The following is an 18,597-nucleotide window of genomic DNA, read 5'->3' on the forward strand; positions in this document are numbered from 1 at the left end:
TAATCGGCGTGCTTTACGGTTAAATACCTCACACACGACTCGTAAAGTAGTACGATTGACGAATATTCGCCGATTACACGAGTCGTGTGGGACCGGCTTAAGAGAGATGAGCCGTCCAGGAGAGTGTTCACGCGAGGTATTCATTGACCTTCTTGCCATGTGAGCCGTGGGGCCATCCTATTGAAACCACACTTCCCCTACATTCATTTCTTCAAGTTTGGGCAGAAAAATATCCACAACTATGCCGACATAAGCACAGGCATAAGTAATCCGACATAAGTAGTATTTTAGTATTTATAATCAATGGACAATGATAACAATGAAATCACGAGATCCTACTAAATAGTAAATATTCACATATAAAAGTCGAAACAGTGCATCGAAAACGGATGACTTAATAGTTAATACACCCATAAAAATCCACATAACATTTGTCGACTATGTGTTGACTATGGCACTCAACGTTTCAAAAAATAATTTTAATTTAAAAAATATTGATTTTATGATATTTCATGCTACATAATAGTTATGATAAATTGACCCATAAAAAATCCAAGGGAGGCAGATTCCCCTACTTGCCCCTCCCCCTGCGGACGCCCTTGATGTCAGGTGTGATGTTTGAAACTGAAATAAGCAAGTTAGCTTCTAAAGACTGTCGTGAAATGCATCATCATTTTCGATAGTTTAATAGATTATTATTATTGTTATTATACTTTAATCAGTAAACTAATAACTCTAATGTAAGATAAAATTTCCCAATGTAATAGATAATAATTAATCATATGGTCGGTTATAATGTTATATTTAAATAATAACTAAATAATCAAAAATATTTTAAATTAAATAAATATTTCAAGGCCCCCCAGGCCCCAGTCATATAGCCACGGCCCCCTAGGGGATCGTGGCCCCCAGGTTGAAAAGCACTGCCCTAAACCACATCCTGTTATATTATGTAGTGAACATTTTGTTGGTAATCAATGCTCAAATGACTCGAAATAGGTACTCCAATATTCCTTCATAAGTCCATAACCATCATTGTTTCCTGAAGTGTACAAAAAGAAACAAGTTAATATTAAACAGTTGAGTTATAATTTTATTACAAACAAAAAACAAACCATCGAGGTAAAAAGTTAAAAATGGTGACAAAGTCACCAAGTGGAAATCATAGTATCACTCCAGTGTGGAAACTTGTAACTGGTACCCCCGTATGTGCGCCAATGATCATATTCAGATATTGGTATGCTATTTAATTTTACAGCTGTATTAAGAATACTTTATTGTTTTCTAAATTTTTTAGTTAGTATAACAAAACATTTTTTCTTTTGGCCCAACAAAAAACAATGTTAGATACTTTACCAAGAGAATTTACACAAAATTATCCTAACTTCTGATGTATTATTGATTGTAAAGAAATAAAAACTGTGCAACCAAGTACAGTTGAGCAAAGAGTATTCTAGATATAAAAAATTTTTAAACAGTAAAAACTAGTACAATTGTAGCAATTACTAATAGTGGTTTAATTTAATTTTTATCAAAATGTTAGGGGGGTTGTACAAGTGACACATTTATTACCTACAAATGATGTAGTTATTTATCAAAACTTGAAAATGGAGAGAAATGTTTTCCTGGTATTAAAGTCTGGCGTGAAAATAAAAATAGTATTTTATAAATCTTTAGTATGGGATATTTAGCGAGAGTGAAGTAATTGAAACATACATATTGCTAGTGTGAAAATTCATATAAAGAAAGTTTTTGCCAAATTAAAAACTTGGGGAATTTAAAATAACCATAAATTTGTTACCTCGTGTCAATGAAATTATATATTTATGTTATATGTTAATTAGTTGAAAAACTCATTTTATGGCGTATAGAAAATACTAACACGGACATTTAGTGAAAATTTAATGTATGTACTGAAATTTTTTTAGGGTTACACAAAAAACCAAACCGGTTTTTGGAAAACTGGTTTTGCGTAAAAATTCCTGTTTTTTCTTAATTTTTTGTTTGTTCTCCCTGTCACTTTTGAAAACTATTGGAAATTTTTTTTGATAAAGGTAGGCAAACTTGTAAGGAATCTTGTATTACATTTTTAAATCTTAGATATAAATAGAAAAATTGTTACGAATTTCTAACTAAGTATAAATTGCTAATTTTCATGATTTTTACGAATTTTGTTAAAATTCTAATTTTAAACGCTCGTAAAAAAATACTATGGATTTACGCTCATTTTTTTTTTTTTAATATCAATTAACAACAACTTACAAGGAACCTTGTAATACATTTTCAAATTTTTTGACCGAGCGAACATTTTTTATCAACTTAAGTTTAAACGAAATAAATAATAATAGAACATGTAATATGCCTATAAATAGTTCAACACAAATCAAAATATTTTGAAAATTTTATGGCGTACAGAAAATGCTTATACAAATATTTAGTTAAAATATCAGGTATCTACGGTCATTTTTGTTAGAATAACACTAAAAACCATAATCGATTTTTTCGAAAAATCGTTTTGCGTAAAAATTCCTGTTTTTCCTTAATTTTTTGTTTATTTTTCCTGTCGCTTTTGATAACTATTGGAAATTTTTAGTTTTGATCTCCCAAATACCAACAACTAGGTTCACTCTCCTACCAGAAAAGCTGCTGTTGAAGAAAATCGATACACATGTACTGCCCCAAACCGTGATGACAGATACAAAAATAAAAATAATATATAAATACAAAAACATACATCATTGTAAAATCAATACATTCGTCGCTCAGCGCAGAATCTAATAGACTATATAATATAAGTATAATGGATTTATTATAAAAGTTGCAGGCTCTTATTTTTTCAGCCAAAAACAACAGTACTTATATAATATGATGTATATAGTATAATTTTGTTGTTTTATAGTAACATTCTAATGAAATGGTCTAAAGATCTATTTTGATAGTGACAGATAGTATAAAAGATGCTATTTAATTATTTAGCATGGCAGCTTTAAGCGATGGAGATCCATTACCACTTACCAGCAACAAAATTATGGCTTAGTTAAAAAAATTGACGTAATAAAATATAGCCAAATACCAATGAATAAAAATGTTTTTCAGGTGGTTTTCCTGATGCCGAGAAATTTAAAGACCAAGATAATCAACTAAAAATTCAATTGAAAATAGGCTTTTAATTTTCCATTTTTTTTCAATTATTTAGTCTATAAGACTATAACCAAGATTTGTTGGTATTTTCCTACGGTGTTGACTGCTGAGACGTTTTGAGGCTGGGTACCTTTGTAATATGAGTATTAAAAAGGACAATTTTAAGACGTTTTACATTTAAACACGTAATGAACATATTGCATAATGTAACTTGTAAGAATATATGGGACATTATAGACTATAGTATAATAAAATAAATAGCCTGTTAAATAGCCGGTTTCAATTTTCAATTTTATATATTAAGATTTTTAAACAAAATAAGGAAGTATAATTAATAAAAGTATAGAATTATTGAAGGTTCCATACAATGTATCTGGTTAGTATACTTTTCAATGTTTACTTTTAACATATATATATAATATATATATATTTATATTGTTGCATGCATTGAAACAAATATTTTTTGTTGTAAACATTCAACTTATATTCATTCTAACTATTCAAAATTATTAAAACCCATTCTACCTACTTTATCGTCATGATCAGTTTCGACAAGTCATCTTCAGTTGAAAGGTAAAGATACTAAGCTGAACTACGGTTTACTAAAACCTCTATTTACTGAAATTTTTTAATTCCTCTATAATGTCCACTGTCCAGTATAGATAGGTTTTAGAAACTTAATGATTATTGATCAGATTATACCATTCTTACTATCTTAGAGGACATTCGTAAATCGTAATAGTATTTTAGAAAAATCGACGAAGTCGCTTTGCTATATTTTAGCATACTGAGTATGTAGGTACTTTGTCATTGAATAGGTAGGTCACTCAGTGGCGGCGCCAGGGGAGGCCTGGGCAGGCCACGGCCCTCCCTAAATTTGTCTTGGCCACCCCTTGGCCCCCCTTGGCCGCCTAACCACAAGAGAAAAAATTTCTTTAAATTTATAATAAAATACACATTTTTAATGTAAGTTGATATGATGTTGTAATGATATCTAATGTTTAAGTGTGTAAATATTAAATAATAAACCTATACCTATACATACATGATATTTATTATCAATTAAAATGAAAACCAATAATTATGCAAAAACTTAGTATATGCAACACACTCTTTACAATAGTGTGTAAGCTCCCTTATAATATTATATTTATTTTGTACAGTAGCGATTTACATCATTGCACAAAATTAATCAATGTACTATTTACATTTTACACTGTAATACATCATTTAGTTTAACGAGCAAATTGGTGATTTCTGACGAACTATCGTTGCTTATTGAAAGCAATACGAACGTGAAAGATCTAAATACGAAGCAAATTGATCAGTTATTAAGTTTAACGAATTCATGGATGGAATCATTACAGAAAGAAATTAATTTTATCGAAGACATAATGGTAGGAAACCCAACAATGTTTTGCTTTTATTTTTTTAAATTAAGTTCAATCAAAATATCCGTGATACGTTTATTAAATTCACAAAGCCTGAAACGTAACTAACTTTGTTTATTTGAAAAATAATTTTGAATTCGATTATTGAATATACGTTTATTACAGAGCGGAAAAATTCAATACGCGTCCGCCATCAAAGAATACGATTTTTGGGAAAAACGTTATAATAATTTCAAAGTGATATTGGAACAATTGTTGACCGACAAAATAGTACTTAAATGCATAAATATTTTGGAACAAATTATCAACAGCCAAATTGTTTCATATACATTGTGGAGATTTAATGAATTAAAAAACGACTTTCAAATAATGTATGATACAACTGTTAGAAACACCATGTATTTCATGAAATTAATTTACGATGGAATTGATGTACTTACACATATATATACGTTAAACATTTTCATTTTAAATACTGTCGCAGGTAGCTACTATGTACACACCATAATATGAGTTTTTTTATGATTTTCAGTCAATTATTAACGCACCATTTACAAATATCGTAGAAAACTTCATACCACTATACAACAATTTAAATCTAATGTGGTTGACATCAAATTTGTTTAGCCGGAAAAGACACATGGAACGTCTACTCGAGTCAATTTCCAATTCGATTGCTGATAGAGTTTCTATAACTTTGAGTATACCCGAGATATTCCGGTAATTATATTTGATATAATTTGGGCAAAGCATTTTAAGTACGGATACACTCCACAGCCGCAATGGCTGCAATATCTATGTGTTAACTGTTCTAAAAGAGGTCAACAAAATACATTTAAATAGAATACAAATAATTTAGAAATATCTATGGAACTTTAAAGTTATTAAGGCACTAAATGTCCACATTAATTGAGAAGTAAAAATCGATTTAATTATTTCATTTCGCATTGTGTGGCATAGATTTTTATTTTTCCACCATTTTATGTAAGTACATAAACACACCGACTACATTTTATTTTATTTGTTACTTTACACATTGATAAATGACCTTTTTTGGAATTAAGTATTCTCAGTGATACACAATGTTTGTATTTTATCTTATACCAAGTGGCTTAAGCAAACCTTCACCCCTCAGTGATGCAGAGGAATATCGATATTTCAATTTGATATTGACATCGAACATATTTTTATTAATTTCCTATATCAATTTATCCATATTAGAAAGTTCCTACATGGCTATATCAATATTCTAATTTATATTTTATATTTAGTTATATTTAGACAGCAAACAAATTTAATCCGGCATCGTCATTAGTAACATACTGGTATTTACGAGTATAATTAGCCAAATATTTGTTTTGTTATTTGATTTCCATGTATTAAGTACATATTTTTTATTTATTATGTTTTATTTTTATAATGAAGGACTAAATGTATAATATGAATAATCCTTTTAAGAACAAGCCTTTTTTATGTACCAATTTTGTGACGACACTATTTAACATTTTTCCAATTTTTTCTCACTGAATTGTTCCAAATACCTACCTTCCTAAATGTCACCACTTCGCCCGATTTTCAAAATTTCGACTTTAAAGGATTGAAATCGGTAAAAATCAATTGTATACGTACATATATATATATTACAGCACGGCGACCTGTGGGTTTCCATAACGACATGCAACCATAACTTTTTGTCCATCCAATGTTTGATCGGCGTGTAAATATGAATTGTTTCGAGAAGTAAAATTCTACAATTTACCTATATATATCTAGGTATAGAAAAATAAATCTCTATTTCCCATAGTCGAGGCATCACGGTTATCGCATATCATTTAAAACAGATCCATCTCTCTCTATCTTCTATCTATGATATAAAACAGTTAATACATAATTTCTTAGTGCTCATTTCACAGTGGAATCAATCGGAAGAAAAATTGTATAGTGATTTTTTTGATAAGTGTTTGTTAATCAGGTTAGTTTAAGCAATCACGCTTAAAATTTTAAACAAACTTAAGTCACCCGCGAGCCACCGTGCCATACAATATGTATATAGGTATACAATTTGCATGTTTATTTTATAATTAATAACTAAATTTCCGATCAACTTTCTTAATTTTTTAGTAGAACTTGGTACTTTTTTTAATTTTATGTTTGCCATTGGTTAATCAGGCAGATCAGCATCAGGTTTAAGAATGCATCAAATTGAATTTTAGTACATTGCCTAACAATGTGGCTGTCGGCTGAGGTACACTTATAGCCGCTCATCGGCGTGTACACAGTCAAAATAATTAACTATACAAATTATAATTATAAATGTAGAATCATTTTTTAATAACAATATGTGTATAGAATCATTAGAACCATTTGTAAATATTATTACTAGTACTTTTTTTTTTGAAAGGATTTTTCAAAATTAGACCTCTCGGGGGATAAAGGGGGTTTTTTATATACCTAGCTATACACGGACAACGCTGCGCCGTTACGGGACAGCTAGAACATTTATAAAAAACTTTTTATTATGAGTGTAACAAAAATTTCCAAAAATATATTTTTAATTTATTGATATAACTTAATAAATACATCATCATTATCCTATTTGACTAAACCGGCAGCATTTTCTAGTTCACATTTTATAAAAATATTAAAATCATATTAATTATTGCCATTAAATAAAAAGTGAAGTCATAGTACTATGCATAGATTAATAGTGTTTGCTGCAGTCATATTATGTATGTCATGTACCTATATATCATATCGTATATCTCACATTCACACACCGTCAATTGACACTAGTATTATCAAATATACTATATACTAATATGTAGTTATGTAGGTAATTGCAATGCTGGACATTAACGAGTTAAAAAGTTAAGTTACTTTTTCATAAGTAACTTTTATCTTAACGAGTTTATTTTTTTTTTTAAGTAATTTCTGACTAAATTCCATAAACTTAAAATTATATTTTGATTTACATGTAAATAACAAAAAATAAAAATGCCTGAAAATCAAATACTATGCATATTATTACTTATTTTTATTCTGTATTCTAAATAAGTTCTAAATTGTAAACTGTCACAAGTATTTTGCATTACTTTTGTATTTGAGATTTAAATGGGTATTAAAATAACGTAATTACTAATATTATAAGTACAACTACCTACCTATACAATTTATGAAACGATTTATGATCAAATAACTTGTAAGTAACAACAATTCAGTAAAATAATTTATTTGTTTCGTTGAATTTTTTAATTGATTGAAGTATGTAAGTACCTACTGTAATTAATACAATTACATACATTTTTTAAAATAGTTAGGCCTCTATATTATGTTATTTGTTAAGCTTTAATGAAAAGGTATGATAGTTCATTTTACATGAAAGAAAAGTAACATATTTTTAACGAAGTAAAGTTACTTTTTTTCCAAATTGACCTTAACTTTTAACGAGGTACATAAAAATGAAATTTTAACTTTAAACATAACTTAACGAGTTAAAAAAATTAGTTAGATTACCCAGCCTTGGATAGTTCAATAGTTGTGTAATTATTTTATATAATTCTCAAAAACATGTCAAAATTATTCTTGGTATACAGATACAAAACATCTAAAGCTATAGACTTGGTCAAAGGTGGCTTGTACATTTTGGACCAATGGGAAGCGACATATATAAAATGCAAAAAGGATATTGAAGCCATATCCACCATTTATTTTAGGCGATGGGCTTGGGAGTTTGACGAGGAAATACTATTCCATCGATTACATTTTGTTCGTTTAATTGTACGTGATCTAGACAAAATATTGAAGGTAAATTAAATACCAAAATGCATTAATATTTTTGATAAAAATGTTTTAACTACCTGATTAATATTAATTAAAATGTAAATAGATTATAGAACTGATATTGATGAGCCCTGAAGTTAGTCATATTTTTAAAAATAACTCGGAAGGTCAAATATTTATTAAAAATTACATTACTCGTATTTTTTTTGATTTGGAAATCAATGTCTACGATAGTAATAGAGAAGAAATTTGGATTAAAAAAATGGACCAATTTCATTATCATTTTGAAAATAATGTCTATGATAAAATCAGTCAATCGATGGAGGTTTCAAACAGTGCAATTAACGATGTTAAAGTGCTACAATTTTTCGAGAACATGATGATTCGGCACACACTTATAAAGAAACTTCGTCCAAAGTATGTGATTATTTTAGAGAAGTTCGTGGCAGAAATTAACAATTATAATACACAATTTATCGTGAGTTAATTAATATTAATTGTTAATCATTAACATGTGTTAATGTGTTAATCATAAACATTGTTTGAATCTACTACAGTCATTAAAGGAATCCTCCCAATTAGTTTTTGGCGTGCCACCGGTGGCAGGTAAAATCATTTTAGTGCAAGACCTATTTTTAAGAGCTAAAAAAACCGCTCGAGTCGTGGAATCGACGCCAAAATTTCCCCACATTCAGAAAACCAAAGTACGTCTTTTTTTTAAAAGTAAAAATCATTTATCTTGTCATTATTATTGTTAGACATTATTAGTATACGGAAAGTTTTGCAATAACGTCTTAAAATATGAAAGTAACTTAGTTAACAAATGGTTGAGCGATGCCCTTAAAATTGAAGGCAGTTTAGTGGAAGGCGCTTTGTGGACCTTTCACGGAAATAAACTTGTGTCTACGTTCAACGTATGCAAATAAAAATCACAACTTATCTAAGCCAAACTCGTACTAAACAATTTGAATGTTTTTCAGAAAGAATTATTTTTTGTCATTGACACAGCACTACACCTGCATCTCTTAGGTCATGATTTGCCAATTATTATAATGAACTTAATAGAAAAACAACAACGGATAATACTGAATATAAAGATTCTTAACTCATTATTAGAAGTATACAATGAAATAGTGGACAGAATGGATGCTCCAATTGTTAGTATTATATGGTTTTTTTTTTGCAAACTAATGGAACTATTTAAGTGTACAGACTACAGAATGTTGCTTTTTTTTTAAAAAATGTGTTTTTAATTATTATTCATTTAAGCTTCTTACTGTTTATTAATATCAGCAGTTAAAACACATTGTATGTGTATATTTATTTGTCTACAATAAATTTAGGCTTTGGCAATGGAGCGTCACTTCTCAAAAGTAAAACTGGTAATGCGTCCCGGCTTTGAAAAGAGATATACTTATTTATCATTTCAGCTACCAAAATTCATGAAACATTGTTTGAGGTCTCTAAATATATTCAACACAATTTACAACGAAATTGAATTAGTAAACATGGCTTTGAAAAATATAAAATGTAATATCTAATAATCTCGTAGGTATTGTGTTATTTAGTTTCAAACAATCATATCTGAAAAACTCGAGTTAATTGAAAATCTGAAGTTTTTTAATATGGATGCAAATGATGATATTGAAAATATTTTTGTTAGTATTTACATACCTCTTAGATTTTATAAATGTACTATATGAACAACTGTCACAACAATTTCTTATGATCACAGGCGTTGTTCGATAGGTTCATAACACGAGGAGATGAAAACATGTCGGTTATAACATGTTCGATGAACTACATAGCTATGGCATTAAATTTGATCGAAAAAACTTGTTTTGATTTAGAAATTGGTGGCCACAAGCGCATGCGTTTGTTGTACGAAAAATACGAAAACGCATTACACGAAGCTTTTATTGCGTGAGTTTAGGGAAATAGACACGCTTTTTAAGTGTGCTAGTTACTTGCCTTATGCCCATGTTGTAACTTGTAACTCCATCTAACTAATTTCAGAATGGTCTGGAACAATTGCAATGAGTACAAAAATATATTGAACGGCGATCGGGTGGCCTTGGTAGTTAAGGGACAACTGGTCGATGATAAATTTACTCTTGTGCCTAATATCAACATCATATACACCACGCTCATCAAGGCCATGGATGATACTCTGAATCGATTAAAATCTGTGCCCAGATGGCTGAGAACCACCAATGTTTTGTGCCCATTCGTCAATATCATGGGGACTGACGAATCGCATTTGCCCTATACATATTACACTCACGTAGCGAAATGCAAGGATTTGTACAACATAAAAAAAGAATGTTTCAGTTCCATCGGAGAACTTGTCAACCGGTTGCAAATGGCAGTACAGAAGTATTGTTTCATATAATATTGTAATGACGGGTGTGTGTAGATGTGTAGTGGACAGTGGTTAATGCCTAAAATTGGCCGAGCGCACACAATTCGGTTAATGTGGGCCGAGCGGGCATTAATCAATTAAAACTTGATCCTTGAAGTAAAAATGAGATGGCTAATTAAGTAATTCACATGTAGGTACATTATCCGATTAAAGTAGCTTTAGCAAAATAAATTATGCTTAAAGCTAATGAAACATTGTTTTAAATCCGAGCCAAACACATTCAATGTTTTTACCCAGTACTCGACTATCGAAATAGAAAAAAGTAGAGGTACTGATTACATTATATTTTGCGTCCCTACAGCTAATTCATATACGTAGGTAATATGATATAGGTCCCTTAATAACGATTTCTAACATATGATCAAAAATCAACAAACATTTCATAATTTATTATGTTCACTTTGAAATTTTTAACCATAAGTGTCTTATCGTTAGTGATAGACGTTTGAAGGTTATTGAGGTAATACTAGTATCTTTTTTTAATGAATCAATAATAACATTAAGTTTTAAATATTTTAATTAAGATAATTATTTTTAATATATTCTATGATATGATTAATAATCATTGATTATATGTATATTATTATATTTTTGTCTTCTTAAATTTCTGAAACCAGTCCCAAATTCTAAATAAAATAAGAAACATGAACCTGAACATGAAGTGAGCTGATAACACAGGAGATACTTAACCTTTCAACATGATTAACAATATATATTTAACATTGTAAACAAATATTTTTTATTTATTTAGTTAATTAACTAAATAAATGAGAAATATTTTGTTTATCACATTGTGTTCCCATCTTTCATTGTTCATGGTTTGGTTAGTACTTACAACTATAGTTACTTATTACCTTATACAAACAAATCACTATCCACCTATTGAGGCTATTGAAACGAACCATTTTTAAGGGGTTTTATCTATAGACAATATTCTATAACCATGGTAAGTGATGTGTGACTGTGTGTGTTGAGACTGATCATAAGCGTGCGTGAGTTTTTATGTAATTAAAGATAAACTACTTACGGCCAAGATTCTTGGAAATCCATAAATTGCATGCGTACAGTCACTATATTTTGAGATAAAGAAAGTTTCAACAATAAAGTCCCAAAAAGCGAAAAAAAAATCACTCAGTACCAAAATCCTGATTTTAATTTTGAAAACATAGTTGAACTCCTTATTCTTTTTTAAGTTATGTGGTAAATGGATTTTTGATTCGTTTATTGCTTGATTAGTATAGTGCCAAATTAACTTTCTATTTTTTATTCACTCTTACTTTCCTACTGAAAAAAAATCCATTTCCCATAAGCACAGACAATAAGCGAACAAATTCAAATATTTTTTTCAAAATTAAAATTGGACGTCTAGAAGTATATTTATAATTCTTAAACTCATTGGTCAAAATGCACAAAAAAAAATGACCCGCTTTTAATAGCTTCAAGTAATTATCATGTGTCACTGTACCGTATATCGACACGTTTTATAAACATTTTTTTTTATTTATAAATAAAAAACAAATATTAACTTTGTAATTTGTAAAAAATCCTAAGTGAAGTAGTCACTAAATATCTATAATCTATATATATGTACAATACTATATTGAATGGGACATCTATCTGTCATTTGTATTAACCTGTATGCTGTGTGCCTAGGTTTGCAGGATTTGGTTTCATGTTCGAAAAACGAAACAAATTAATTATCGATCAGTTTTCCGAGACAAATCCTACATTGGCTGATTACGGTGAGAAGTTGAAATATTTCCTCACGCTATCCACCCGTGTTGAATGCGAGTTGCACATTGACTATGGCTGTATACGAATCGACGTTTCCGAATATATCGTCGTCCTACGGGAACGGTGTGATTTTTGGCATTCAGTTTATGGAAGTCAATTGATACTCGAATGTGATGATATTATGGCAAAGTTTTCTCAAAGGATCACGGTAACTACCATTGATCAAAGACGGTATCGCTAATTGTTTAATTGATAGGTACGCACAAAACTTTGCTAAGGAGGCATGGGTAAAGGGGGCAAGTGCCCAGCTCATATGAGTGGTGCCAAACTAAATAATAGATTTTAGATTTTGAGCTGAGGGATGAATTTAATGATTTTACAATGATGTATGTTTTTTTTGTGTCTATCATCACCTTTTGGGAAAGTTATAAAATAAATAAAAATGCTTCGATTTTCTTGAACAGCATCTTTTCTGGTAGGAAAATGAATCTAGTGAGTACATTCCGGAATCAAAAGTAAAAATAATTAATAGTTTTTAAAAGCGGAAGGAAAAACAAACAAAAAATTAAGGAAAACCTCATATTGTTATGCAAAACCAGTTTTTGTTTTTTTTTGTATAATTCTGAAAAAAATGACTGTATATAGATGTAATATTCACTGAATGTTTGTATTAGCAATTTCTAAGCACCAATAAGCCATAACCTTTTTTCGAAATATTGCGACTCTTTTTATAATATTTAAATTTTATTGAGCCAAAAAGCTTGTACATTTAATACAAAGCTAATAATATATTGTTCTAATAGCAGTTGAAAAATATTGAAAATAGTCTGTCACAATTTTTTTTATAACCATTTAAGTTTAAATTCCGATAAAATACATAATAATCACGAAAATTAGCAAATTATTTTGAGTTAGAAATTCATACAAATGTTTCTTTTTATATCTAAGATTTAAAAATGTGATAAATGATTTTAAACATTTTTTTCTACCTTTATAAAAAAAAAAATGTTTACCGGAAAGATAAATTAAATTTTTAAGAGCGTTTTGAAGTAGAAATGTGAAGAATATTGGATATTCACTCAATTTCTCACGAGATTTTCTTATTTTATTGTAATTCAAAAACTAAAGGCAAGATGCCTGCAAGATATTTTTATTCGCATTTGAAGTGTATCAAATTGAAAATTTACAAATGTAAAAATGTATATGTTCAGTTTTTATAGCAAAGGATTAAAAATTAAAAACAATATTTTACGTAAGTAGTTCATACTGTCACAAAATATATAGAAAAATATATAACAATAGTTTTCTTATAGTTATTTTGAGTTCAAATTTAAATGAAATTAGATATTTAAAAGCTCAAAACAAGTCAAAATAATTTGAAAATTTAAGTCTAACTTTAAATTTAAAGCAATAAACATTTTATGTAAATTTCAAGCGTCTACAGTTATTCGTTTTTGAATTTCAATAAAATAGGAAAACCATTTCATGAGAAATCGAGTAAATATATAATGTTGTGAAAATCTGAAAGTTAAACGCTCATAAAAAATTCATTTTGACTTTCCAGTAAACATTTTTTTTTCCTGATTAAGGTTGCCGCCAAGCTTATGAGAACTCATGTATTACATTTTCAAATCTAAATTTGAAAAGAAAAGTTTTTATGAATTTCTAACTCAAAATAGTTCTCAAACTTTCGTGACTTTTACGTATTTTGTCAAAATTTGAAATTTAGAAGCTCATAAAAATGTATTGTGTATTTAGCTTAAACTTTTTTTTTAATTTCTATACAAACAACAACTTATGAAGTACCTTGTATTTTTAAGTTGTTTAATCAAATAACAATTTTTTTATCAATATTAATTTCAAAAAACTAATAATAATTGAAAATTGCATATGCCTATAAACAGTTCTACACTAGTCAAAATATTTTGAAAATGTTATGTTGTATAGAAAACAAATTAAACATTTAGTGAAAACTTCACCTATCTATCTATGGTCATTTGTTTTAGAGTTACTTACACCAAAAACAAAAATAGATTTTGTCAAAGGCCAAATTTGCGTAAAAGATCACGTTTTCTTTAATTTTTTGCCCAGGGCTTTTCAAACTACTGTAAATTTTAAATTTTAAACTCCCGAATGAACTAACTAGATTCATTTTCCCTCGGGAAATGAAACTGAAATTGATTATCGAAGCATTATTTTGACTGGGTATTTCTCGTGTATATTGACACAAAAAAAACATTCATCATTGTATAATCAATACATTTATCGCTCTGCTCAGAATCTAAAAATTTTAATATTTTCAATAAAGCTCAAGTAATATGAAGGGTAAATACATTTTCTTAGGATAAAACTAAAATTAACTAGAATTAACCAAGAAAACTGTTGGTAATAAATTATATTTTCTTACAAAATTAAAAACTAAACATATTATATTCTGACAATGAAAGTGTTATGTTAATCGCTCAAATGAATATAACATATTTGGCAAATACAGAAATCTTTAATTTTATTGTAAAGGTAAGTGCAAATTTGGATTTTTCTGACATAAAATAATAAATTTGGCTGGGTAAAAAAACATATTAAAAATAATTTGACTTACATGTACATTATAAACACCGTGGCATGCAACGTGTTAATAATACATCCGTAATAACCTCATCGGGTACATAAACGAACTGTTCACACAATCACAAGCGTATCTCACCGGTAATGCTGGGTGGGACGGCTATAATACAATGCAATCGAACGTGTCCAGGCTGACTCACTGACTGATCACCATAAAGCATAAATAATGATAGGCTAAGACTTGAAATGTAAATATGCGCTAAAAAAGTATTCAAGATGATCTATGAAATATTTTAGGTTTTGAACACCATTTCACCAAATATTAAATAACAAATTGAACAAGGTTTAAGTATTATAATATAGAATTAACATTTTAAACAGGTAACAAATCCTTGGCACGAGAAATGCCTGACGGGACAGCTAGTTTAGTATAATATAAAGGTGATTAAATGAAAATAATATATACCTTTTTTGTACGATTAAAAAAAACATATAAGACCTATATTACCACCTAGGTACCTAATTAGTTTTGATTTTTTGAAAAATATTCATTGTTTAATGTTTAGTGTCTATTGATAATATTAAATACCTAATAGGTAAAGTTAAATTCGAACTTGCATTCATGTCTCCACTCTCCACTCACATTTCTGAATTCCCCCCTACACAATAAGCCTACTCCTAACCTTAAACGGCCCAGCCCCCCTCGGTGCTCGCCTGTTCGTTTCCAGTCCATTCTACCTTAGTCCATGATTTTAGCTAACTAGAATTTATACTATCAAGAAATCAAATGTTGAATATGAGCACCAAATATGATTAATGGGTACCAGTGTGCTTATGATAGCTAGCACAGCTCTAACGCAGTACCTAGAATATAACATATTATTTCGCAAAGTTGCTATAACGCTGTCCGTAAATCAAGCATTCACTGTTTGAAATTTTTGAATTTAGCTTTAATATAATTTGATATACAGTCTGTCCAAATTTACAATAGATAATTTGTTTATCAAAAAAGTTATAAGAGTTTAATTTTTTATGTTACAGGCATTAGAAGAGCAGTTAAATAATCATTTTCGAAATTGTCAAGGACTTGACATAGTTGAAAGAGCTATTAAAAAAATAAGACAAACAGTATTTCATGCTGATTCCACATTTCATGAAATAAATAATCGATTCCATTTCATGACGCAACATAAAATAACTGTACATAAAACAATTACAAATACCATTTATATCTAAAATAACATTACTGTTAAATTTGTTTTGCAGGTGCCAAATTATCAATTAAACTACTTCAAAGATGTACAAAATAATTGGCAGAATTTGTGCAAAGATGCATTAAGCCGGAACTTATGTTTTGAAAACGCGAAATCGGGTCTTGTTACAATTAACAACATATAAAATATGTTCTACATGTTTAATAATTAGTCACATAATATGTGATATGTATAAGTATATTACCTACATAACGTTAGGTATAAATATATTATTTATTTTGGAAAAACTAGAACCAATATGATGTAGGTACCTATGCTATTATTATTATAGTAAAATAATACCTTTAAACGTTTTTTTTTTTTTTTTGTAATAAAAATTTTGATGTGGAAATCAAAACACATTCGTCAAAGTAAAATTACCTAATTATTTTATTACAAAGGTTATACTTATAGAGTTATGACTAATTTGTTTGAGTAATACATTATTCATTTCTCAATAATCATAATGATAGAATATAATATATTAATACTTAGAAACTCGATTAGTGACTTAGCCATAAATTGGTTAAACACGTAGGCCTGATTTACCCAGATTTATTTAGTTTATACCTGATCCGGTATGCCGTTTCAACATCAGAATGCCTATTTTCTACCACGAAAATATTAAAAACTACCTATTTACGAAACTCATCAGATCAAGTCTTACTGGTCTAGGTCTTTTGAGTGTACATAAACAAATTGAAATCAATGGAGATAATAAGATCGGTCGTTTCGCAAAAGAAAAAAAAAGACTTCTGGACTTAATACTTCACAAATATTTAATTTAAAATTCTACAATTATTATCGCACATGACACAATATGCATTGCATAAAAAACTTTAGATGTATTATTATAATATATAGATTTTTTTATATTATGAAAATATAAGATGGTTTTAAACCCCTCCAAAATTTGTTCCAGCTACGGCCTTGATACTATAGTATCCAGGCCCGTCCGCTAGGGCACAAGCAAGTCATGTTTTGCTGAAGGGCGGCAAAATTAAACTAATATAAGTAACAAAGAGCAACATTAAAATTTTCGCTTTAGGACGAAAAATATCCAACGACGGGCCACGGACCTGACTACTAGGTACTTACTATAAATTATTAGAGTAGGTATAGGTAGTAATCTGGTATCGTGTGATTTAACAGTGCGTCCATGTTTAAACCATATAGATATATACTTAATAATTATAGTAACATAGGTAGGTCGTATCGTAACCCATAGGTACTAGATAGTAATAAATAAAAATAATATTACGTACTTTACTACTACATCAATATATTAATATTAACAGTTTAATGCTAGAAACATATAGAAACTATAGAACTATACAAACGTACACACAAATATTCCAAAAATATTGTTGAAGTTCAAAAATGTTTACTATCATAAATATGCTATCATCTAAAGGCGAATCAATGATCGCAGTAAATGACATAGAAAAAAAATTGTAATTTTTAATAGTGTATCACAAATTTGCAATTTTTAAGTTTGGTTAATACTATATACGTCGATGGTACATTTACTTATTGCACACAATTTTTTTATCAACTTTTTACAGTTCATGAATTTTATAATAATTATTCCATAAATATCTGTGGTGTTTGTTACTATTAAAATGTGGTAAATTCTACGAATATGTTTTCCCAAACATTTAGCGTTGATGTTCAAATTTAAACTTTAAGTTTTCTCCTGTCGAAATATATTCTGATTTCGACCTAGCAAATCGCCATTTTTTTAATATTAATTTGTTATATTATATATTGTTGGACCAGAAGGTTCATACAAATAATTACACTTTTTAGTAGCTCAAATAGCTTGCCATATTTATTTATTATATTTATTTTATTGGGCTAGAAGGGCCGCCTTTTATTATTATGTTGTGCTGTTTGGTCATAATTGCTGAACATTCCCAGTCAATTATAAAATGCTGTTTAATTGCTGTGAATTATATTATTAGTTTGTGTATTATTTAAAGTGTGTATTAGTAAACAGCAACTTGATACCATCTCTTTTCTTATGATTTTTTGACTAAGATACTTATCTTTGTTAATTTTAAGACTATACATACACATATACACAGGGATGGGCAAGATACTCAAAAATCAGTATCACAATACCCACGTTCTTCCTACATTCCTTGACACCATGGACGGGTGGCGATCACGGCATCGCAGGACCACTGTTCGTGACTCCAAGGCGGCGGACTAAGGTTGGCTGACGAAATCATCAGTATTGGAACTAGCAACGCCCTAAGCAAATTCTGTTCTTTCTTTTTTCTGTTTGTTTTACTTGAGCTCCGCTTTC

The 18,597-nt window shown here is 29.0% G+C and overlaps 1 protein-coding gene across 1 annotated transcript; it reads left to right on the top strand.

Moving 5' to 3' along the window:
• The first annotated feature begins 3,679 nt into the window (after nucleotides 1-3,679).
• LOC111042159 lies at nucleotides 3,680-16,431 on the top strand. The gene is made up of 16 exons (XM_022326681.1): nucleotides 3,680-3,714; nucleotides 4,376-4,538; nucleotides 4,698-4,964; nucleotides 5,065-5,252; nucleotides 8,126-8,336; nucleotides 8,419-8,790; nucleotides 8,870-9,016; nucleotides 9,071-9,226; nucleotides 9,293-9,469; nucleotides 9,656-9,814; nucleotides 9,881-9,970; nucleotides 10,048-10,235; nucleotides 10,329-10,688; nucleotides 12,388-12,676; nucleotides 16,075-16,233; nucleotides 16,300-16,431. The coding sequence occupies exons 1-16, from the start codon at nucleotides 3,680-3,682 to the stop codon at nucleotides 16,429-16,431; spliced, it is 3,093 nt and encodes a 1,030-aa protein (XP_022182373.1).
• Nucleotides 16,432-18,597: the final 2,166 nt, after the last annotated feature.

This window comes from Myzus persicae, unplaced genomic scaffold (genome assembly GCF_001856785.1).
Source record: "Myzus persicae strain clone G006 unplaced genomic scaffold, MPER_G0061.0, whole genome shotgun sequence".
Lineage (NCBI taxonomy): Eukaryota > Metazoa > Arthropoda > Insecta > Hemiptera > Aphididae > Myzus > Myzus persicae.